The sequence below is a fragment of the Suricata suricatta genome, chromosome 12 (assembly GCF_006229205.1).
Source record: "Suricata suricatta isolate VVHF042 chromosome 12, meerkat_22Aug2017_6uvM2_HiC, whole genome shotgun sequence".
Classification (NCBI taxonomy): Eukaryota; Metazoa; Chordata; class Mammalia; order Carnivora; family Herpestidae; genus Suricata; species Suricata suricatta.
This window is the reverse complement of record NC_043711.1, coordinates 22,621,096-22,647,063: the sequence shown is the minus strand read 5'-3', so window position 1 is coordinate 22,647,063 and position 25,968 is coordinate 22,621,096. Positions and strand designations below refer to the sequence as shown.

The 25,968-nt window shown below is 43.7% G+C and overlaps 2 protein-coding genes across 2 annotated transcripts in view; one reads left to right on the top strand and one right to left on the bottom strand.

Annotated features, from left to right (window-relative positions):
* CACNA2D3 (calcium voltage-gated channel auxiliary subunit alpha2delta 3) overlaps positions 1-25,968 on the bottom strand; it is an 833,443-nt gene that overhangs the window by 121,255 nt on the left and 686,220 nt on the right. The gene's annotated exons all lie outside the window — the stretch shown is intronic.
* On the top strand, positions 1,197-11,424 carry LRTM1 (leucine rich repeats and transmembrane domains 1). The gene is made up of 3 exons (XM_029916291.1): positions 1,197-1,249; positions 4,746-5,362; positions 10,873-11,424. Exons 1-3 carry the CDS (start codon positions 1,197-1,199, stop codon positions 11,286-11,288), a joined length of 1,086 nt encoding a protein of 361 aa, XP_029772151.1. The 3' UTR covers positions 11,289-11,424.

Sequence of the window (25,968 nt, the reverse complement as noted above, 5' to 3'; positions counted from 1 at the left end):
ATAGCGGCTAGGGGATAAGTTGGAGCAGGGCTTACAGACTATGGCCTGTGTGCTGACCCGGTCCTCCACCTGTTTTTTGTAAATAAAGTTTTATTGGAGCACAGGTGTATCCATTTTTTTTAACATTGCCTACTTGGGGCGCCTGGGTGGCTCAGTCGGTTAAGCCTCCGACTTCGGCTCAGGTCAGATCTCACGTTCGTGGGTTCGAGCCCTGCGTCAGGCTCTGTGCTAACGGCTGGCTCAGAGCCTGGAGCCTGCAGCCTGCTTCCGGTTCTGTGTCCTTCTCTCTCTGCCCCTTCCCCTCTCAAGCTCTGTCTCTCTCTGTATCACAAATAAATAAAACATTAAAAAAATTTTTTTAACATTGCCTACGGCTGGCTCTGCACCATATCTGAGTTGAGTAGTGATGGAGACTGTAATGGCCCTCAATGTCTAAAATGTTTACTATCTGGCCCTTTACACAAAAATGTGTGCTGACCCCAGGGAAGGACAGAGACACACAGGTTGATGCAAATTATTGGTAACTTTCTAGTTCTTAGAGTGGAAGTGAGGTTCATAGGTGTGTGTTATATTAAGATGCATTAATAACTGAATGCTACGCTGGTCATAGATCATCAAGGAATGATTATTTTTAAATTCTGAGCACCTGAAAATACATAGGAAGGAGGGAAAGGAGGGAGGATGGAACGATTTAGCCTTATTAAGATTTAAATGGCTCTCTGTTACCTATACCTGACTTTCCTCCATGGTATCACCAGCATTCAAAGAATGTTGGAGAAAAGGACAAGAGATAGCAGGCTGGGAAAAGTGGATTTTTCAGGGAGGGGGCAGGATGGGTATACTGGGTTCTGTGAGATTGGAAGGGGCATGGCCAAAGGAGGCAAGCGATCCCAAAGGGTGGGCTCTTAAAGATAACCACAATCCAATTTTTCAACCTCATTCACAAGGGTCCCCCTCCCTGGGTCCCACCAGAGTATCCAGGTATCCAGGTCTTTTGTCAGGGTCTTCTTCCTCTCTGTTGAGTCGAGGCTGTGCTTTGAATGCTAGCAGCACAGAAGTCCTGCCAGGCATTCTCACGGATAACTGTGAACATTAAGGCATTCAGAGCCATGACATGCATTGCTTTCTTGCACTGAATCCTTGGAACAATCTTGTGAAGCCAAAAATATCACTGTCCGCATGTTAGAGATGAGGCTATGAGGATCCCAGACGGCGAGTCACCCACCCAGAGACATCGGGCTGGCGAATGGTGAGGCTGAATTCAAATCCAGACCCATCTAATTCCAAATCCCACACTCAACTACTCTCTTACACTACCACTTCATGCTATCGCAATAAAAGCATAGTTTTTACCTTCTGCCATGGGCATGGGAGCATTTTGGCCCCACTGAGGAAAAGCTTCAGACACTGAAAACCCCATCATCTCAGCAAATGATGTGGGGATTTGCACATTCAAAGAATGTTCCAGTCCCCAGTGGGAATGCTCCCAGCAGCTTAAATTTGGGAACGGCCACAGTTCACTGATGCCTGGTGCTCACGGGACAGCTTTATTGTTTTATATGTGAAAAATGAGGAAAGGGCTGGAACCTCAGCATCAGGGTAACGATGAAACACTGAGAAGCATTTCCAAAGTCAGGCGAACTAAAAGGTCAGTTCGGGGGGAGCAAGCAAAGGAGCAGCTGAGAAGTATTTGTGGCACCAGTGAGAAGAGACTGTGATGTCCTCTAAGGAAGCCATGCCTATGAATTTCAGAGCATCAAGACCCTGTCAACACAAGCTAATCCCTACGGATGTTGGCTGAATAAGACCAAACGAGTGCACTGCGGAGACCGTGTCAGCCTCCAGCGGGCCAATTTGTCCCCATATTACACACTCTGCTGGCTCTGTTGCTAGACCCCCAGATCGAGGAGCCATGGCGAGCATCCCCCAACCCGACGGGGGTTGACCCAGCACGGTTAATAAGTCAACAGAATTCAGAAGCCACCACCGGATTAAGAAGGCAGTTTTATTTCGGTGCCCTGGCCTTCAAGCAGATTAAATAATCAAAAAGCCTGCGCCCTCGAGGTCATGTTTGAATGCTACAGCTGTTCACTGAGGTTGGACAAACATTCTCTCTGGGGCTTGCCATCTGAATGGGAAAGGCAAGGACGGTCTTGAGGAGGCCGACACTTTTAAGAAAGAAGAGGGGACACAATCAAAAGATCCTCTTACGGAAAACAATCCCAGCCAGATGGAGCCCGTGGAAGGATTGCTTCAGTAAGTGGTATCCTGGAAGCCACAGCCCTTTCCTGCATTGAAGAAAAAGCACAAGTGAGATTCAGAAAAAGTGAATGACAAGCTGGGCTCTGAGTCTGCCACGCCCTCGGTTTGTCAATCTGCAGATTAACCAAGGTGGGCCACAGGTTCAGCAAGGACGCCTGCAGAGACGCAGTCATGAAAGGTGAGCCGTGGTTAATCCCGTCCTGCCTTAGAAAGGTTCCCCATCAGCAAGAGGAATGAGGTCTCTTTCAAGTTGCCTTTCTCTAAAGACGAAACATATTTTTAAAACGTCTCTAGTGGGGAATATATGTTTATGCCACGTTGGGTCAGAAGAAGGGCGTGGGGACAAATGTACTCAGCCATCATTGGATATGCAGTCGGCTTGCCATGGCCCATTTCATAGAAAATATATCATCCCCCTTGGGCAGGCATGGGGAGTGGGACTAAAGGAAGAAGGGACAAATGGGCTACAAGCTCAGAAAGACAAGGCTTTCCATAATAGATTAGTGGACTGTGGAAAACCTGTTCTCTGGTCTCAGGTTTGATTTTGTGCAACTCATTGATGCCTGAGCCCCACAGCTAAAGTGGAAGTGTTGACTCTTCTCTCCCAGGAAGATGAGTTGGCTTCAAAAAGAGTCATTTAGGTTATTTGCAAAATTTTAGAAAGGAAAAGAAGGGTTTTGCTCTTTTATATTTTGGAGCAGGGAAGGGGGTGGTGATGTTCTACATCCCTTGAGCTAAACTAAATGAAGCAGAATTTTCAGAAGAGTCTCCAGACATCTTCCCTGTTGCCCTATGTACGGGTCACATTAGAATTCAAAGGTCCAGTGCAGTGGATGGCCACATGGCCTATTTCCCTGCTCAAGGCCCCAAACAACAGACAAACAACCTCTTCAAAAGCTCTTTTTATAAGCAGACAACATCTTGAGTTTTAATTATTATTGCATGGCCTTGTGAATTCCTCTGCCAATTTAACAGAATGTCCTTGACAGATACTTGAGATATTTTGAAATTCAAATCTCAGGAACAAAACAGGAAGTAATGTAGCTACTCTGGAGAATGATCTAGCAGTATCTAAAAAAATGTCAACCCAGCATCCTCTCTGAACCTGGTGACGAGGTTCCTGTTGATTCTATATACTCTCTTCGTAATTTCTGCATGGTGAGGTTGTCTCGTGCAAGGCCTCTCTGTCTACAGCATTCTCTTTAGTGAAGGCAAACCACAGCAATTCAAATGCCCACCAGTAAGGAAATGGCTGAATATTAAGTCTAGCATGGTGTCACCATGCAATTGTCTATAGTACTTAAAAGGAATGAATGAACTATCTAGATCCTGGTGGCTCTCGAACCAGACTGGGTTCAAATCATGATTCTATGACTCACTATCTACGTGACCTTGGACAAATGATTTAGCTTCTCTGTGCCCCAGTTTCCTCAACTTTATAATGGTGATAATAATGAAATCAGATTTATAAGATCATGAGGATTAAATCTATAATATTACGTATATACTCTACTTATAATGGTGCCTGGCTTAAAACACGGGCGACACGACTATTTGCTATTGTTGTTGTTATGAAGTATTGTTTCTTAAAGCCTAGAGGGATATATTGGTGATGGTAGGGGTGAGGGAGGTTCATGTTGGAAAACATCACATGGGTGCTAATCAAAGGGATTTCAGTAATGCTTTGTTTCTTTAAGTTTAAAGAAAAAAGAGAAGAAAAATATGACAACCTATGAATGATTGACAGAACTCTGTTATAGGAATATGGGTGTTTATTACATGTTTTTCTGCATTAAAAAAATCTCTTGAATAAAAAGTGGAGATGGTAATTGTTCACGGAATTATTAGAGCTGCAAACATGGACATCAATATATAGGAATACTTTAAACCTACCGTATCCAATATAATTACCACTACCACCATGTGGCTATTTAAATTTAAATTAATTGAAATTAAATGCAAATAAAAATTCAGTTCCTTGGTTGCAGTAGTCACGTTTCAAGAGCTCAGTAGCCACATGTAGCTAATAACTACCATACTAGACAGCAAATCCTGTGGTGATCATTTCTATCACCACAGAGAGTTCTATTGGACAGCACTGATCTGGAGCATCCCTTCCAGAAATGTGAATATCTGATTGACCTATCATTGTTCTAAACTTCTGTTCTTATATAATTCTGCTGCATCCTACAATAGGCAATGTCCCCTCCAAGAATTTTTCACCTATTTGACAAAGTCTTCCATCTTCCACTTACTGAGCCGCTAAGAAAGTATCTTTCCCGAGGCTTCTGACCACAGTTAGCACAGAGGGCAACAGCCGACCACACTGGGGAGGGGCCAGTTCAGCCCCACTTCCCTAAGGATGGGGAGTGACAGAACCTCTAGTACGCGCTGTAGATGTTAGCAGGCTCCGAGTCACATTACTTGTGATTTCAAAGGGGGAACAAGTGCCGACATCACTTACAGACTGGTGCTTAACTCAGTTTCTTATTGTTTGTTGCAGGTGAACTGCTTCTGCTTTCCAGTGTGATCCTCCTGTTCCGGGTGGTGTGTGGCTGCCCCGCGCGGTGCCACTGTCACTCGTCCTCACGTTCTGTAGACTGCAGCCGCCAGGGTCTGGCTGAGATCCCTCCCGATTTGCCTCCTCACACCCTAACGCTGCACTTGCAAGATAACCAGATTCACCAGCTTCCTGCTTTTGCATTTAGGTCGGTGCCCCACCTCAGGACCCTGAACTTGTACAACAATTCCCTTTCAAATCTGGCCCCTGGAGTCTTCCATGGACTTCAGCACTTGCAGGTCTTAAACCTAACCCAGAACTCCCTGCATTCTCTGGAAAGCAGACTTTTCCATTCCCTCCCACAGCTGCGGGAGCTGGATTTGTCATCAAACAACATAAGCCACCTGCCCATATCCCTGGGTAAGCCTTGGGAGAACCTGACGGTATTTGCAGTTCAACAAAACCGGCTTCAGCAGCTTGATCGAGAGCTCCTAGAATCCATGCCCAGCGTGAGGCTTTTATTTCTCAAGGACAATCTCTGGAAATGCAATTGCCACATGCTCAGTCTCAAACTCTGGCTGGAGAAATTTATCTATAAAGGTCAGTAACGTCTATCTGGAGCCTCTCATCCGTGTGCTACCAGCCTAGGATGAACCTCGTCTGTTGTCTGCATTAGAAGGACATCGAGGAGTGTGTGAGGGGCCAGTGTAAGCTTTTTCACACTGATGTCATTTCATGGGATGGCAAGGGAGGCAGTGAGTCATTAGAGACTATTTAAATTCAGGATTTAAATGCATCTACAAATAAGATACCAGGAGACAACTTTCCACTTTTTGATTAACAGCATTACTTATCTGAGCACTGCAGGCCCTTAAGGAGGGAAATTCAATCACCCCCTAAATAACTGCTCACCTCCAAAGTGGCACCAAATTCTCATTTTCAAGTGGGATCAGCATGGGACCTCTCCTTGGGAGTTTCACCCCTGCCGCGCATGCGTCTACCAGTTTGAGAGCCATAAATCTTCCCTCAGACTATCCCTTCTGCTTCTAGCAAATACCACTGTTATTGAAATTGTTTGCAATAGGGACCCCTCTCTAAAGTTGTTTACTATTTCTTTACCACATGATAAAATCGAAGCAAGATAATCTAGAATTAAAGATGAGGGCTCTGGTCACCAAACTACAGCTCAAGGGCGATATCCAGCCCTACTTCTGTTTCTGTAAATATTTACTGGAAGACATGCAGGGTGATTTATCATGTCCTTAGCTGTTTTGCACTATAAAGGCAAAGTAGAGTTGTTGTGACAGAGACTATATGGAAAAGCTTAAATATTAACTATTTGGCTCTTTATAGAGAAGTTTTCCAACCCTTTCTAACTCAATGCTAGCCTATAACCAATGGGAAATGGAGGCCCAGAGATGATCAGTGACTTCTCCAAAATGACAGAGTAGAAGCACAGATAAGAAGAAAATGGATGACTGCTGGGTTTTGGCCCTACATTCTTTCCTCTATATCACAATGCTCCTTTCCTTTTTGTTTTCAAGCATCATTCATTCATTCATTCCTATACTTGACTGCAACTTATGTACCAGGCACTTTTCTAGGCAATGAGAAAATATGAACAAGAAAATCTCTACTATCATGGAGGTTACGTGGTGACAACAGAAACATGTTAAATGAGATGGCCAATAAGTATCTAAGTTAAGATAGCACTTGGTGCTAGGGAAGCAATAAGGTGGGGTGAGGGGAGAGACAGTGGTAGGCTGGGGTCCCACTGCAGCCAGGAGGATGGGAAAGACCTCTCCAAGGACATGACACGGGTGAGCAGAACCTGAACAATGAGGAGAAATGAGCCATGAGATAACTGGGGGAAAGGACAGAAAGTGCAAAGGGCCTGACAGGGGAGGAAGCTTGGCTTGACTGAGAGACAAAAAGAGGGACAAAAAGTGGCCAGAACAGAGGCAGGAGCTGATGGAGCAGAGATGAGGCAACACAAGTCCTCAGGGGCCAGGCCAGGTGGGAACGTGCAGAGTGGGCTGCGTCATTTGGATTTTATAGATGAAATGGAAATCCCTTAAAGATTTCTAGTCAAGGGAACAATATCTAATTACATGGCAAAAGATGACTGGTGACTCTAGGGAGAGCAGACCAGAGGCTGCGGAAGAAGCAGCAAGGAGATTAGGGGAGAAACTGATTTCAGTCACCCAGGGAAGAGAAGATGGTAGTCCAAACCAGCGTAATGAGACACGATCAGCTTTGGGAGATATTGGGAATACTAAACTATTAGAAATGGATAATGGATTGGAATGGGAAATGAAGAAAAGAAAGTATATCATAGGAAATTCAATTTATATTGTCCTGTTAAGATTAACCCATAAATAGGGATTCCAGGGCCTGATAAGGCTATAGGCTAGCATTGAGTTAGAATGGGTTGCAGTGCAGGTCTTGATGCTTCCTTCTTTGGCAAGTGGGTGCGTATGTGGGGGAGCTGGCAAATCGAGAGTTGAATTTGGGGCAAGTCAAGTTCAGGATGCCCCTTATATATCCAAAGGGTGCTATTGAGTGGGTGGCTATAGGTTTGAGCCCCTGACTCAGAGAGCTATCAGAGCTGCAGACATGAATTAGGGAATCAGTAGAGTCTGATGGTTGCAGCTGTCACATAGAAGGAAGGGGAACAGAACACAATATGAATTCAGACACACAATACTGAATTAAGAATCACTTTCAGCAATATAATAGCAAATAGCCTATCACTAGCCAAATCATCTTCAAGTTGGTCTATGGCAGGGGACATGTAATATGGCAAAAATCATTCTAATAAAAGGCTGCAATTAAAACTTTCCACAGCTAGAGGAGAAGTGGCTTTAGCAATTGTGTTCTGACTAAATGCTAAGCATATACCAAACTATCACAGAAAGAGAGTTTTCATCAAAGAGTATTTCTTAATAAAAGATAGTTTCCAGGTCCAGGACATTAGAAGCAGCATGGGATAGGAGGAAGCTCCCCCTACTCTGCCAAAACTCACAAACTTTGACCTTTGGGCAAATTAATGTCTCTCCCAACCTCTGGGCATCACCAGGTGGAGGCGGACAGAGTTAAGCCAAAGAGTTCCTGGAGCCCGTTCTGATTCTCAGGTTGCACCATGAACAAAATATACTGAATAAGGCAAAACAGATATTAGTCAAGACCTTGTTTTTTAAAGGCTACATAAATACATACAAACACTAATGGTATTGGGACAGGTTGGTTGATATGACACCCATGTCAGTGATGAGCACAATGAAAGTCTGTTGGTTACTCTTGTTAGACCCAAGGGGCTTGGGGGGTGGGGCTGGGTCCCACTCGGTCCTTCATGAACCCAAGTCCCTTCCAGCTTCTGATGGTGCCACTTTACCACGTGGCCTCTAAGGTTACCATCAAGTGAGAATAGATCACATGGAGACAAAGCAGGAAGTTTTGTGGCCTGAATGTGGCATTCATTAGTTCTATGAGTCAGAACGAAGTCCCCAGCCTGACTACAAAGGGTGGGGAAATTTTGCCTTCACGTGGGCCCACGAGCCAAAAAATGTGCTTTGATGAATACCTACTAAATGTCTCTTTCACAAAAGTATGCACATAGATTTTGTAATTATATTCCTCTCTTCATTCAAGAGTAATCATCTTCATGTCAAAAGCTAACTGTAACATTTATAGTTAGGTATTGTGTTAAATACTTGACATACTGAACATCACAGTGATCTTGTGAGATGAATTTCATTATTACCCTCCCCTCCCACTTTCCAGATGAGCAAGCAGAGGCAAAGAATGGCCAAGTAACTTGCTTAGGGTTGCACAGTGAAGTAATAGTCAGACTCAAGATTTGAATCCAATTTCTTCCAAGACACTGGTTAAGAGCTACTGGTGGCCAGATGGGGATGATGAGGGCTTGGCAAGCTGGTGCTTCTTGCATTATCAGCTGCTATGGATCTAGAAGGGAGGAGGACCCTCAAGCTGTCATCAGCAGATTTGCCTTTTGGGGTCATGGCAGAGGAGATGGTAGTGGAAGGCTGGGAGGTGAATCCCAAGGACACAGCTGAACAGGTGTCCAGGGAGCTCTTGGTGGCCATAGCCTCTGACTTCCAGGGTGTCCCAGGCTCCAACCTGTATAGTTCCTCAGCACTATGGGTTCCATGATTCCCACCCTAATATTGATCAGCAGGAAGCTTTAAACTGAAGAAGATAGTGTGGGAGCCTGGAGTGATTGGGTGGACCACCCCAGTCTAAGAATGGGTCAGCTGGTAGAACTGCTGGTCCCATGGCAGTCAGCCTTTCTTTCCCTGGGGGGTCTCAGTGTTCTTTAGCCAGGTTAAATGTCACTGCTTCTTCTCGAAGCCCCACACTGCATTTCAGTCTCACTGCCTTCTGTCTTACAAGTCGCTGGGCAGAGGCATGAAATGGTCCATGAGTCAGAGATCTGTAGTCTAAGCATAGCCTGAGGGCACCTGGGCTCAGCAGGAGCAAGAGCAGAGCACTGTGCACCTCTGGCCTCCTGCATAAGAACTCAGGAAAGGAGGAAATACTTCTGATACCTTTTTGCTTTAGAATTGGAACTCTAGCCTCAGGGGATTACTGAAGAAGCCAGGAGGGACCTAAGAGTCACTAGACACAGCCCACTCAGGTTCAAGCAGTGGCGACCAAAAGATGTGGGTTGAATTTTGCCATTGCCATAGCCACTAATCCCAGTGTGACCTGGGCCATGATAATAATCGCACTACAAAATGGCCCCATCTACTCACAGGGCCTTGTAGGACTCTGCTTATGAGACCCAGACAACGGATGGAAGGCATTCCCCAAATTCTGAGGAGCTGTAACAGTTTATAGTTACACCGAAGTGACCATCTCCTGCATGTGATTTTCTCCTATAATTCCATAATCCACCTGTGGTGTGGACAAAGAAACTAACGTGGCTAAGGGTGGTGCCAGGCTTCACAGCCGTCCTGGGGGAGTAGTTATGGCAGCTGAGGGAGCTGAGCTGGGGAAGCTGAGGTCATGCAAGCCAAGTTCTGCCCAGGTCTAACAGATGGTCACTGTGTTAACTCCACCAACCTCAAGAGGCTCTGGGATTAGGGAGAAGGGAGGAGGAGGTGTGGGGAGGTGGTGAGAGCAGTGGGAAAACTGGGATCAAGTGCAGGGTTTGAGTCTGATCCACCCGCTGATGGTGTAGGTGACCTTGGACAAGGATTATCCATTAGAGCACAGTTGTGGGGACTTCTCAGACAAGACTCTATAACTATCAAGTTAGATACAAATACAGTGTTTTAATGGCAAAAATCTAATCAGAGAAGTCAATTTGCCTGAGGTCAAATAGAAAATCAGTGGTCATATTTGGCCAGAATAAAATCTGTTAGCTCAGTGCTCTTTCTAGAAAACAGTAACTAGGCATCCAAATCCCCCCCTGAACAACACTAGTCTACATACCTGAGGCAATCAATCACCTTACAGAGAATGGAAACTGGCTCTAATAAAGTGCTGGAAAGTTCGGTACTCAAATTACTGAATGTTCCAAGGCCCGAGGAGACACATTAATTGTACTTAATCCCATGAACTGAACTAATATTACTGTTAAAGATACACAAACACTGACCTTCCCTTTCGGCATCATCGAAAACTGTTGGTAGATAGAGGGTCTTTGTAATTAACACGTAACATCACAGCGAAGGACATTTATTTTCTTTATCTATTGTTTCAGATTTCTGGTGGAACTCTGGTGGACAGTAGCTGTCTTGTGGGGTGGCATTTTTTGGGGGGGTGAGTGGCAGGCACGTTGTGCCTCAGGTTGGCCTTCAGCTCCCCTTCTTGTTAGCTTGGACAGGGCTTTTCCCTCCACATTTATAAGGTAGTGGTGACTTGGATTCTAACGAATTCTTGGTCATACATAATTGCCCATTTAGTGCATGGTGTTTTTAGCATTTAGCCAATTTAGAAATCCTAAAATCATAAAGTCCTTTGACTCCAAAGGTGGGGTAATAGGTGCTTTATAAATTCCATCTGCCTAAGTTTTTGTAGGCTGAGGATTTTGGAATTCAGTCCTACCAGGCTCTGCTGTCAGCCTTTGCTTTTGTTTTTCGAAGGGGGAATAATGGACAGTGTCACCTGTGTGTCCCCCCACACCTGGAAGGGGAAGGACCTCCTGAAGATCCCTCATGAGCTGTACCAGCCCTGCTCTCTCCCTTCTGCGGGTACGGGGACCTCGAGGGTGCAGCAGCCAGACCCCGGGTCTCCTGAGAGCCACGGCCTGGGGCAGCGAGATCGCTCGGAATGTGAGCTCAAACCCAAGCCGAGGCCGATCAACCTGCGTCATGCGGTGGCCACCGTCGTCATCACCGGGGTTGTGTGTGGGATCGTGTGTCTCATGATGCTGGTGGCCGCTATCTATGGCTGCACCTATGCGGCTGTCACAGCGCAGCACAAAGCGGGGCGCTTGGCTCAGACCGAAGAGACCGTGAAGCTGGAAGGGAAAGAGCCGGACGACAGCTCACCAGCCTGAGAGCCTACGTCTCAAAGAGGAAGAGCCACGTCGGGCCAGAAGAAAGTGCTGGAGTGGGGCTGATGCGTTCACTGTTACTGTTTCATTTTGCTTTTTTCAAAAGGAAAACAAAAAAATATCCCCGGGGAAAAATTATGTTGGGATTTAAAAAATACCATATTGATCAGAGATGATGCTTGTACTGTGTGTGAGAAGGTACCCTTTCCTGCCTTACGTGGTTTACAGAGCATCAGAAATTCAAACACACGCGCTAGTCAGCATTCCTGGGAGCTTTACGGTTCACTGGAAAACTGCCCAATTTTGAGTGCCTGGGAAGAGCCTGGCAATCTTACCCGAGGGGCACTGAATGCCTCTATAATTCAAATTCATGTGAGATCAATGATACTTTTAGATGTTCTGCATGTTATATATTTAATGGGAGAGTCTGTTGGTTGGGAATTGCATAGCTTGCCACAAGAGTCAGATTATATTTAATTTTCTAAATCAGAAAACCATTTGGGGCTTTCGAGGCCACAGAGGAAGAGGAGGGCTCCATGTCTGGATAATGGGACTCAGGCCCAGGGTCTGGGGAAGTTTTCTGATGCAAGGGTAAATAGCACATAAACAAACACTAAGCGGACGGGGAGCTGGAGTCGGGGGCACATGTTACCAGGAGGCTGTATCCACCAGACGACTGGAACCTTCCATTTATAACTCTTACAGCAGGAACGCATTTAGGGTGGGCTGAGAGCAAGATAATGGCTTGTGTGTGTCTGTATCTACATCCATAGTGCACTGAGCACACAGACTTGTACAACCACACCCACACATAAACATACGCGGAGCAATCAGTTTACCCACTAATGAAATGCAGCCGCGGCAGGGTGGAAGCCAGCAGCTGTTGACCACCACCCAGATTGTCTACTCAACACTCTGGGACAGGAAGTAGGAAGGAAGTCTGGAGAGAGTGGAAATTATCAAGAGACTCCAGTTAGGTGGCAGGAGCCATCCTGAATATTGTTTGGGCCAAGGTTTAAAAAAATCAGGTGTGGCCTGCCTTCCTCCACACAGTCCTGAAGAGTTGCATGCAAAGTGAATTTTTGTAAATTAAATCATCATTTTAATGCAGTAGGGGAGCTCGCTATTTAAAGGAACCTTTCATGGAATCTTTCTGTAATGGCAATAATTGGCTCCAGATTTATGCATTTTATAAATTTGCATTTTCTCATGTTCAGTTTTCTTAAAATGTCATCTACCTGCTCTCTCTCATGAATCCCTAGCTCACATTGAGAGTCACCTGTTAGTATTAAAATCCTTTTACAGAGAGGAGTTAAGGACATGTCAAAAGCAGAAAATGGCAAATATAGGGTCAGCTGTCCCTCCAGAGGCCTTGACAGACATCGCTAATCAATCCCAGCACTCCTCCCAGCTGAGCCTTGATGCAACACAGATGCCTTCTTAAGACAGCACTATAGGCAACCAGAACTAATCAATTGGAATTGGTTCAAAGGATAAAACACATTTGCCATTCAGGGTACTGGCTCTAAACTCACTCCTTCAGGCCATGTAAAAATCAGTTTGGATCCTAAATTAGTAGTCCATTCCCTAACCTGGAATGTGAATGGGAGGTCCACACAGGCAGGAGTTATTTTCTCCCTGTCTAATGCAGCCAGAGCCTTGGCCAATAGTATAAAGAGGCCAAGGGAAGTATGCATGAACCTACCACAGCCCACCCTGTAGGACACACACCTATGCTCCCCGAATTATCACAGAGGCCATCTACACCTGCCCACCGTGCCTCACAACTAGTGTGGGCCCCACACATACCACAAGCTGAAGATGGACCATCTTCTTAGAGCAGCAGTTCTTCTAAATGATTTTCTGAGTTGTGGGGGGGGGGGAGGAGTATCAACTTTGATGTTAATTTTTTTCTGAATGTTAAAATAAACCTCGATATGTTGAAGAGTAGACTGAAAACTGAGATGGATTTTAAGATAAAAAACAGACCCCAGAGAAGGCTGGCTGTTCCAACAACTCCATCCCAAGCCCTGATGCCTCCTTTCTGCTCTGCCTAAGGCTGAGCATCCAGTCTAAGGAGACCGTGGTTACTCTGAAGGTGAAAAAAAGCATTCTTTCCTTTGCGCTGGGCCGTAAGTCCTTGGTCAAGAAGCCAATAAAAGAAAGGAGATTTAGAAGATCTTTTTGTATGTCATCCCCATTTCACCAAATCTTTCCAGAGCTTGCACTCGGTATCAGGCATGGTGAGGGGTGTTTTTTGTGATCATTGGTCATGAAAGCCCAGCAAGCAGCCCCGAGATGACTGAACGAGCATTACAAAAGCCGGGAGCTACCCAGGCCAATAACACGTGCTTCCTTTCACTATTGCTATTCACTATTTCACTGTTTCATTTAAGTCCATGAGTGCACAGTGTTCTGCCAGAGGTTTGGTGACACTGAAGGTCAACCCTATCCCCAGCCCACAGTGGTCATGTGAGAAAACCTCCAGTACACCGCTGAAAACCCTGAACGTGGCTAGACTCCTCACTCATCAACACCCACGTCCCATTAGATTTCTAAGTATAGACGATAACTCAGGAAAACAGATTCCCGTTTTATGAATAGTCTTTAAGGAAAATGATTAAAACAATACTTATGTATATTCAGATTTCTATCTTTTGCCTACAGTCACCACAAACAGCAGTTGGCAATGAAAATAATTACTTACCCTGAAATGTCAACAGCCTCTCAGCGCAGAAAAATATAAATCAAATTGTTTAGATTAACAAATGCAGAGTTATCACTTGTTAATATGAGAAATGAAATGTTTCCACTATAAAAAACATCGCAGATGAAAGACCCAATTTGCAGGGTATTCTGTGAGAACCACAAATTATCTTTCACAATGACTACAGCTCATGAGGGGTAATTTGAAAACGTCTCATAGATTATTTTCAGCTGCTTATTGCTGCTGTCATATTCATAAATTCCCCCTATACAAATGCCCTTGTATCATAGAGCCTTGATAAAGGCACATTGTGGACAAAATTCAGGTATGGTATGGATGGATTCTGAAAACAACGTCTAAAATATTTTTTTCATCATACTTAGTGGAACAGTATGGTGATTTTCGTTTTGCCTGAGATCACAAATTCACAAGAACAGGACCCAACAGATGCTCTAGCTGTCTGAAGTGAGGCATATAAAAAGGAAGTATAAAGAATAGACCCTGCCTACAAATAGGAACTGTAGAGAGAAGACCTAGTAGCAAACTGATACCTGAAAAGCTTTTACAATGAAGGCAAATATCCCTGACTTGCAGGGAGAATGTTGTGCTTAAGATGCATAAAATACCCAAAGGACAAGTGGGTGTTTTATTTTTCCTCACAAAAGTGCAAGACTGAGAAGTGCTTCACATGATTTCCTCCTGAAGATTCATGAAAGTCAAGTCTCATTACTCGAGTTAACCAAGTTACCCCAGAAATAAGACACTCTTGTCTTAGATCCTAAATATCAAAGGAAGTAGATAAATCAATTTCTAAAATGATCTATATGTAGTACCCATTAATATAATTATACGACTGTTAGAAACCTATAAATTTCAACTAGAAATCAGGAAATAACTGTTTCTAGTTTGGTTAAACCCACCAGTGTATCCATGGCTAAATGTTAATGGACAGAAACCTACTACCAAATAATATTCCAAACTCTACATGGCATCACTGGGATGTGGTTTATACACATAACTTGCGGGAATTATCAAGAGAGTATGCACGCTCATGAGCAGGGAAGGGGCAGAGGGAGAGGGAGAGTGAGAATCCCAAGCAGGCTCCATACCCAGCACTGAGTCTGCCTAGCGGCTCGATCTCACAACTGTGAGATCACGATCTGAGCCTAAGTCCAGAGGCAAACACTTAACCATTGAGCCACCCAGGTGCCCCTCCTTCTTCCCTCCCCTCCCCCTCCTTTCCTCCCTTTCCCTTCCCTTCCGCCCTCCTTCCTTCCTCCCTTCTTACTCAAACTGCAATGGAGTCTCAAAGAAACTCTCATTCCATTTGGAGAAGCAGCTTCATTGTCTACCACTCTCCTTTCAGAGTCTTAACTAGAGTATCCATGCCTTACTTTTCACTCCATTGATAGTAAACATCCATTTACTATTAGGATGTCACCAATTACAAAGGACCATCCAGAAGACCCAGAAAAAGAATTAGAGGGTTGGGAGATGAGAAAATCCCTAGAGAGCATTTAGTTTAGACCTGATAAATTTGGGATAGCTATGACCAGCCTCTCTACCCATGTTAGGCATCATGAATAGATTATGGAAAATGTATCTTCTGAGCCCAGTCACCACCTCAGAATCCTTTTAAATCTGTATTCTCAGTTCCCAGTACTGATCACCTAGAGTGAACAATAAAGATTAAACCTATTTGCTACCCTGATGTAATTCTAGGTCCTTATTTTACAAGTGGGAAATAGAAGCATGGAAAAGGAATGGAACTTTTCCAAAGTCACACAGATAATTAATTATCAGCTTGACAAATGCAGCTGCAGAAGCACGGGATTAACCTGGATAATACAACCCAACCCCCATTATTCTTAATACATTCTGTGCGAACCACAATATCAATATGAATTGATATCAAATATCAATGTGAACTACAATATCAGACTATGGCATTATTATATTAATTGTAGTCCCACACTCAACATTTATTGAGCACCCAATTCGTGACAGTTGTTTCTCAAGCATAATGCTTTCATTTTCTCTAAGCGTCATACTGCCCAAAACGTGTGGGCACTGGGAGCCCCTGGGTGGCTCAGTCAGTTGAGCGTCTGACTTAGGCTCAGGCTATGATCTCATGGTTCATGAGTTCGAGCTCTGCATTGGGATCTCTGCTCTCTCTCAGGGCAGAGCTTACTTTGGAGCCTCTGTTTCCCTCTCTCTGCACCTTTCTTTCTCTCTCCTCCCCCCCCCCCCCCCCCCCCCCCCCCCCCCCCCCCCCCCCCCCCCCCCCCACCCCCCCGCCAAAATAAATAAACTTAAATACATGTGGACATTTTACTGCCACATTACAGATGAAGAAACAAAATCACTGGATTTGGGTTATTTGTTCAAGGTCACACCACTAGTAAGTAGTAAAGCAGGAATTTGGATGCAGGACCTGGACACTTTCTGGGATGTGACAGGTTTGAAGAAATCACAGTTGAGATGCTTTCCTGGAACTGCTAGCACTTACCTTAAAATATGGCAGAAAAAAAGAAACCCAACCACCAGCCAGCGTGTCCCTGCCAGAACTCTGGTCTCATCAAGACCCAGGATCCAGATGAAAAGGCCAAGGAAAATGAAGGTCCTTATATCACCCATGACTCTGCTGAGCTGGAAAAGATGTTCTTAGAATGGGAATGGTAGAAATTCAGCCACACTCTCTTGCAGCTACTTGAGAAAATGATGAAATTAGATGCTGCCTAATAAGAAGTGTTGCCCATTGAAATATTCACGAATACAAAGAGGAAAGAAAGCTATGGGGATCTAGAAATTTAGAATACAGGTCAATGATATCCAAGCCCCGAGGAGGGATGGCCAACATCTAAAGAAGAGATATGGCCATCAGATAGGAGTGGGAAGCAAAGGAAGAAAGTCTATGTATCACCCCTCCTTATGCTGGTATTTTTCCTCTGAGACGGGGTTTCACAAGCCAGAGGAAACCACTTCCTCCCATGTGAGATGTCTGAGAACATTTAATTCCTACAACACATGCCATTAAGGCCTTGCTGTCTTCCTCCACTAGAGATGAAGAATCTAACAGTGTAGCATACAATAGGATGATAAAAGGAAGGGAGTACAATAAGATAAGCACAGTCGAGGGGATATAGTTTTTATCTACCGTTTCTTACAAGGAACGAAAACTATAGACTTTGGTTTACCTAGTTAGTCGGCTCACCAGGCAGTAAGACATAGCGTCTCTTACCAGTCCTGCAGTGCCACACCAGATGGAGGACATCTAGACACTAGACATTTATTTAAGGGCTGTGCCTATCAACTAGCTTGTTATCTTTGTCTCCTAAGTGTGATCTGAAGTCAACAAGAAGGGTACCCCTCAGGGGAAGTCATTCACTCTGTTCAGTGGCAAACATCCCATAATTAAAAAATATTTTTTTTATGTTTATTCATTCTTGGGAGAGAGAGATAGAGTGTGAGCCTGGAAGGGGAAGAAAGAGAGGGAGACACAGAATCTGAAGCAGACTCCAGGCTCCAAGGTGTCAGCAGAGCTCAGCAAAGGGCTTGAACTCACGAACCATGAGATCATGACCTGAGCCAAAGTTGGATGTTTAATTGACTGAGCCACCCAGGCACCTCACAAACATACCGTACTTTAATGGTGATTAAAATTAAGAAAGAAACCTAAATGGAACCTCCTAAAATATATTAAAAAGAAGGAACAAAAGCAGCATTGTCCATGATATGTGGAAGAAGCATGAAAGATCTATTTCAAAAAATATCCTAGCACAATTTTTAAAGTTTCTGGTTGGATTTGGTGTACATTATACCTACTCACATTCCATTAGCAACAAGATGTCATATGGCTAAGTCCGGAGTTAAGGAGCACAGAATCATTGTGTCCATAGGAAGGCACAGCGAGTGACCTGACAATAGGCAAGGATATGCGGTCCCTTTATAAGAAACAAAGGAGGGGTGCCTGGGTGGCTCCGTCGGTTAAGGATCTGACTCTTGATTTCAGCTCATGATATCACAGTCGTGGGTTCAAGTGCCATGTGGGGTTCCTCGCTGACAGAAGCCTGCTTGGGATTCTCTCTCTCTCGACCTCTCTCTTTACCCCTCCCCTGCTTGTGTGTGCATGTGCATGCTCTCTCAAAATAAATAAACTTAAAAAAAAAGAAAGGAAGGAATAAATGATTGCAAGCAATCATAAAATAATAACAAGTAATAAAATGATAATGGCTAATAACAGTAAGTAATAAATGAATAAAAATAGACACATAAATAAGTGATAAATGAATAAAACTGCCATAGTCACCAGCAGAGGTACAGAAGAAACATTAGCATGTATTGAATCTGTGAATAGAACACTATTACAGGCCTATTCACTCCTGGGATTCATAAGAAAAAATAGAGATGAAAGCAATAGAAGATGATAGAAATGAAGGAGAAATGGTAAAGACCTAAAATATGGATACTTGGTTTTCCCAATAAACAGATCAGAGCCTACCAAATAGAAGGAAAGAAAATCTGAGCAGGCATGTTTCCTGAGCTAAAGAAAAAACACCAATTATATAGATTGAGAAAGGCTTCCTATTAGACAGATTAATGGAAGAAATATTAAAAGTTAGTCTAGCTTATTGCCTGACACATGGAAGTCTCAATCAGTATAAACTAGAGAAAAACACATAAATGAAACAAATGGATTCTGGTAAAATTTTCAAATTTTAAGAACAAATTAGAGTTCCAAAGTCTAGAAACCAAACAGATATAAAACAAAACTGAACCAGGAACCAGACTGAGATGACAATTCTCAGATATGCAACCATTTCGGGAGCCTGCCATCATGCAGTGGTTTTGAAGACAAATGACTCAGGATCTACTTTAGTTGATGGAGGGATGAATTATAAAAACAAGAGAAAAGGGGAGGGGGAGGAGTGGGAGAAGAATTGAAAAATGTGGAGTCACCATTCAAGTGCCAGCAATAAGCCCCAAGATCAGTTAAAGTCAAAGTTATGTCTGATTGGTTTAGTTAATATGGTTACAAAACCACCAACAGTCCAATAACGTCACAAGTCTCTAAGCACCTTCTGCCTGCCAGGCAATTTCCTAAGTATCAGAGATGAGGGAGGGAATAAGAGGTACGAGGCATATGCACCATGGAACTTAACATCTCCCAGAAAAAGAAGATAAAGCATAAAGAACTATGTACATCAGTGGTGGAGAAGCAGGTGTGATGAGCACAGAGTATGTGGGATATGGGAGGGGAAGAGTTTCTGTTTTATACACGGTGATCATGAAGTCCCCTTAGAGAATAGCTGAGCAGAAACCAGAAGGAAAAGATGGAGGCAGCGGCGAAGATATCTGGAGGGAAACGACCCCAGGAAGAAGACACAGCAGGCGCAAAGGCTCTGACACAGGAGCATGTTTAATGTGTTTGAAGAACAATGTAAAGGTAATGTAGCCAAGTGAGCCAAGGCAGAGGCAGAAGGAGCTGAGGTTAGAGGGTAACGAGGCGTCAAATCATACAGGACCCTGTGGGTTGTGGCAGCTTTTAAGATGATTCTGAAAGGTACCCCGGCCCTTGGTGAACTGCCTCTCCCGGAGGGTGGGCTGGAATCAGTGACTTGTTCTAGCAAACAATATGAGGTACACATCATAGAATATCACGTCCAGGACTAAGTAACAAAAAAACTTCTGGCTTCCATCTTGCTCACCTTCTCTTGCTTGTTCTGAGGAAAGTCAACACCTGTGGAGACAGTCACGTGGTGAGGAAGTCGGGGGCGGGGGGGGGGGTGAGCAGCTGACCGACAACCAGCTGCTAAGTACCTCATGCGTGACTGCAGGAGCATTTCCTCTGATAAGACCACAGCCCCAACAACATTTTTACTGCACTCTCATGAGAGACCCTGGGCCAGTACCTTGACTGCAGCCTTTATCAGAGACCCTGAGTCTGATGACCCAGCTAAGCTTCACCCAGATCCCGGACTCACAGAAACCATTAGATAATAAATGTTTGTAGCTGAATTCCATAATGTGGAAGTTACAGGTGACCTTGAGAAGTGCTTCACTGTGGATGAAACCTGTCCGGGGTGGGTTCTGGAGAGAATTGACGGAGGGGACATGAAGAAAAATCCCGTGGCATAAGAGAGTGAGAAATGCACGACACAAATAAAATAACTCAATAACAAAAATAATTTTGGCTTAAAAACCTAACTATAGCAGCACAAATCTGCAAGTTGGTAGAAGTAGGCAGGTGAAGCAAAAGCAGGGAAAATGACCACAAACTATGGTTTCATTCCAAAATTTTTTTGTTTGTTTGTTTAAAGACAATTGTACACTCTATCGGCCTCAGCCTGTTCATATATAATTTGGTCTTGGAGTAGGAACGACAATTAGACATGTATCCTGGTCTCATGCAGAAATTTTCATCCAGAATAGAACCCAGGAGCTCTTGGCGGGTGCAGCCTTGGTGGGTGCAAGTCTTTGATCAGCCCTGTCCCCCCTTTCCCACCACCAACCAGCCAAAGCATTTTCCATGAGTAAGAGAGTCCTCGGACTGTCAGAACATTTATGTTCCAACTGCAGACTCTGCTGCTGTCTGTCCCTCTCTTCCGGGGGTGTATGCGGGGGGGGCAGGCGTGTGGAGATTTGGGTCAGCTCGCTTTTCCTCTGTGGGCACTTCACTTAGCATGAGTCACATATTCTAGTCTTAAATAAGATCAAGATCCCAACAAGGTCACTAGGAGATTTGCCTGGATAACGGCAACTAAATAAATCCCCAAATCTCTCATGATCTATGCTGGGGGAAAAAAATCCCATAAATTGTTTTCCACCAAAAGCATGTGAGGGCATTTCCAATGCTCTACTGAGCATTATGCTGATTACACTGTTCAGAGGTTTATAAACTAGAGCGGAGATTCAGTAAATCGCTGTCTTGACTGACAATGAGAGCATATATTTTTAGAAAGCTTAGGATCTTTGGGATTTCTGTGTAACCACAGGTACAAAAACATGAGGCACAACTGATAGGCACCTTCTGGTACATGAAGCTCTGTCTTCAACATTTACTTATACAACCTTCAACATTCTTGTAAAATAAAAAAGATGTTCTATAAATGAAGGAACAAATCAATGTTTTATGTTTTTATAAAAAATATGACATATTTTCATTCAAAACAAGAGCCAGGTATTAAATATTCTTGGCTTTGTAGTCCATATGGTCTCTAGTCAACTACTGAGTTCTGCCATTTTAGCAGGAAGGTGTCTGTGGACAATAAGGACATGGCTGTATTTCAATAATGTCATTTACAAAAACAGCTGGTAGACCTCAAAGTACTTATACCCAGAATATGTAAAGAACTCATATCTCAATTATAAAAAGACACATAATGTAATTTAAATATGGGCAAAGGATCTGAAAATAAATTTCTCTGATGAATAAATGCAAGTAGCACATGAAAAGATGCTCAGCATAATTAATTATTAGGGAAATGCAAATCATTTCACACCCACCAGGATAGCTAAAATAAAAAAGGCTGACAATAGTAAGTGTTGTTAAAGATATGGAAAAATTGGAACACTCATACATTGCTATTGAGACTGTAAATTGGTGGGGCCACTTTGGAAAATAGCTTGATAGCTCTTCAAAATATCAAACATAGAATTGCCATATGATGCCAAAACTCCACACTTAGGTGTCTACCCAAGGGAAATGGAAACATGTATAAACACATGTTTATACACACAATGTCCATGTCAGACATACCCATGGAACATTGATATGATATGCGTGTTCATATCAATATTAAAAATAACTAAAAAGTGGGAACCCAAATGTCCACAAACTGATGAATGGATAAATAAAATGGTGTATGTACAAACAATGGAATATCATTTGGAAATTAAAAAACCAAAGCACTGACACATGCTACAATACGGACGGACCTTGAAAAGATTAAGCTAAGTAAAAGAAGCTGGTTGCACTAGGCCATGTACTGTGTGATTCCATTTATCCGCCAAGTCCAGAACAGGCAAATCCAGAGAGACAGAAAGTAGATTTGTGGTATCCTGTGGCTGGGGTAGGGAATAGGATATCAAGAATGAGTGTGTGTGTGTGTGTGTGTGTGTGTGTACAAGAGATTCTTTGTGGGATGTTGGAATTGTTCTAAAATTAGATTGCTGTGATGGTTGCACAACTCTGTCAATACACTAAAATCCAATAGAGTCTACAATGTACGTGGGTGAATTTTCACAGTATGTGAAATATATCTCAATAAAACTATAAGAAAACCAAACAAAACACAGCGGCCTAGATGTGGTCCAATGGGCTGCAGCTGGCCAACCTCTGGATAGCTGGGTACATGAAAGTATGAGTTTCAAAGTTTTGTGAAACATATCGAGATACTATAATAGCACTTCCTGCGCAAGTTTTCACAGAGAACAGCACCTGGTAATGAGCAGTGGCTAGTGAGTAGTGGCGGGTGTAGCCAGCCGCTGTTCTAACAACAGAAGCAATAGTTTTTTAGCAGCTACTCATGATTGAGCACTCCCTGGGGGCATTTGCCAAACACTGTATATGTATTTATAAACAAATTTACTTCTCTCAACAAGAACCCGAGGGGTCCCCCAAAGACAGATAGCATCTGGATTTGTAATTCTCCATTATTGGTCAATTCTTTCCTTTTCTGTGATGATGAAACAAACCTCCATCTTTAAAAACTAGACTGTTAGAAATCCAGCTGAAGCACCAGTCAGCCTCATTTTACAAGAGGGGCGAAATGGCCCTGGGCTCACTGCCAAACCCTCGGTTCAACACAGCTTTAACGCCCAAATCACACCACGATCTCAAACAGAGGGGTCTTCACTTGCTGATTCAGAACACACAAGCCAGGTGTGAGGACCTGTTCTCTGTAAGTTCTGCTGCTGAGTTTTGCGTGGAGGACATGTTGGAGCTTTTGAAAAGGTTTATAAAAGGATGGTGACTCTTGGCAGTGAGCATCCTGGAGAGTTAGCACACGGGATCCAGTTTCTCAAATCTCTGGGCTATTTTTACTCCTGGAGCAGAAGTCCTTACCATGTCCCCAGCCCCGGCTACCGCGGCATGCGGGCAGCTGTTCTCGGTGGCAGACTTGATCTATGGGATAATTAGTAGCTACATCGTTAATCCATTTCTCTCATGTTTGCTGTTGTCAGTCACACTGGCTTAGACCTCTTTTGGCCCCTGTATTGCCCCTGTTTATCAGTTTAAAAAGAGAGAGAGAGAGAGAGAGAGAGAGAGAGAGAGAGAGAGAACCAAATGCCAAACATAGAAAGCCCTACCTTACAGCTAATATTCAGAATGCAGACCTGCTTTGAGTTCCCCACTCTCCCTGGGTCATCTGCCTTCCTGCCCATCAGTCCTTCTTGAAGATGCTAGCAAATACCCCTGCAACCTGAGAGACTTGTCTGTGTCACAGAGTACCCACCTGGAATGGGGCTACGTGTGTGAGGCATTTTATTCAAGATTGCCAGACAAGTATGTTCCGTCTGCTTGGAACGCCCTTCCCATGGATCTTTGCAGATGGCTGCATCTCACCATTTAGGACTCTGCTCATGTCAGGCCTTCCCTGACCCACCCAGCCCCCTGATCTGGAGAAGCACTGCTCCCACCACACAGCCAAACATACATGTGTGAAGATGAGCACACGTCCCTGACTTTGCCACTACCAGCCTCACCTCATCTCCTTATCCTGGTCTGTTCTCTATAGAGCATTTACCACTGCTGGTCTGCTTGGCTCCTTCTCCCCTCCCTCCCTTCGTTCATGCAATACTTGTCTGTGGTCTGCATCTCCTACAGAAATGGAAGGTCTCCACTGGCAGCAACTTGGTCTTTACTCAGTGTTGTTGGCATTTGGGTGGAAGAATTCCCCATCGGGCAGCTGTCCCTAGAGCCTCCAGGCTCGGCATGCCAACAGCACCCTCCAACTGTATCAACCAACAATTCCGCAACACATTCCACAATGCCGTCTAGGGTGGCTGTTCACGGCTGTATCCCCAGCACAACGTACACGGTAGATGCTAGATATACATGCATCGAATAATTTAATCACACAATGAAGAAATGAAACAAGATCATTTACAAAGGAGCCCCACAAAGGAAAGCAGTGAATTCGAAAGCACTAGAAGTTGACATTTGCCTGTCATTCCTCAATCTCTCCCCTACTGACATTGTGGACCAGATAATTCTTTGTTGTTTGGGAGGGCTGTTGTGCGCCTCATAGGCTGAGTAGCAGCATTCCTGACCTGGACCCACTAGATGCTGGTAGTGCCCCTTTAACCAGTTGTGACACAAAGGTCTCTACATGCAGTCAAATGCCTCAGGGGGAGAAGGGAACTGCCCCTGGTGAAGAACTACTGGTTTAATCAGTAAGTAGTAAATGTCTGCCAAGATAAAACACCCCCTTTACTCAGATCTGACAAGCCAGTGGTTTATCTACATAGACTTGACTCGTAATTCCTGCCACACGAGATAACTCATTTATACCAAATATGTGAAATCCCATCAAAGGAATGTAACATCCGCCTTTAACATTTTGCCAACATTATTCACCCAGTTCTAATGAAGAGTACATATTAAATAGATCACTCAGTTTAAATATCATATACCTGACAATAGCTAGTGTTAATCTCTTTCCTAACTAGCTGGTTAAAATGAGATCTTCTGTCCTAATATCAAGCATTCCCCTTCATTATACTGTCTAGAATTATGCAAATGAGACCACATAACCCACATTTTAAAATTTCCCCCAATGAATGGATTTAATGTGGTCTGTTTCTCCCAGAGAAGCAGAGCAGGAGGTCAGCAACCTGCTCCCACTCAATTTACTAAAAATAATCAAATTTTACACTTAAAATATGTTTCAAAAGCTGTTTCTGTAGAAAACAATACCTCTATGGTCTCTAATCTATTTTTTTTTCTGCTTATGATCATATTGGCTATTGTAGCCATCACTTTAATACTCAGACCTCAGAAAAGACATTTACCTGTGTAGAGACTGAGTACTGGGTCAGCACCGCTGCCTTCAGGACGGGCACTAAACAGTTCTTCTATCCCTTAAATTATCCATCATGGTCTGTATCATATCCCTAGGGCATGGAGTGGAGTTTTAGCTGCTGCCTGCTTCTCAGAGTTTGAGTCAAGTACTATGTTCCCATCATCTGGACAGTAAAATTTGCTAACTTATGTACTTACATAGAGCAGATGAAAATGAAGCCCATTTTCCTTGATTCGTCTATTGAGCCACTGTTTTGACACATTTACCACATGTCAACCTTTGTGCTTAGCACAAGGGAGAAAAAGATAATTGGGACAGTCCTTGCCTTTGGAGAGTTTTTTCATTTTATTTAAGAAATCAAACTGGCACAGATTTGTAGAAGAGGTTTTAGATTTTGATATGCTAAAATTTACATTTTAAAGCAAATGCAAAAAAAATCAGAATTTATTTTCTATTATTTAAAAAATCCCCAGATCTGAACTTCTTTAGAAAAATTGAGATTATGTATTATGTATTTGTCAGAGGGAGTCCAGAAGGAGAATGGGGCGGGGGGCGGTCAGACAAACTGACCAAAGGGGGAAGAAGTTCCCTGCATAGTTACACCTTCCCTGATGGCTCAGTTCTTCTCTCTGTGCCTTTCTTTTTCTATGTCATTTCCATCCCTGCATGGTAGAAGTGGGGCACGTGACTGTTGGCCAATACGGCCCAGCCTCCCATTAAGAAGAGAGTGGGGAATTACACCATGATCTAGGTAATTTATGGAACTCAAGTCAGTAATAACAAAGCGAGGGCAAAACAGGTTTCTACAAGTTCAGTTCAATTTATAGAATTCTTACTGAGGATTGGTCTACAATATTTCAGGTACTCTATAGGGTTCTGTTCAGAGGGACAGGAGGTGAAAAGAACAGTCTTTTACCTCTAGGACCTTCTAGATAATTGTCCAACTTTC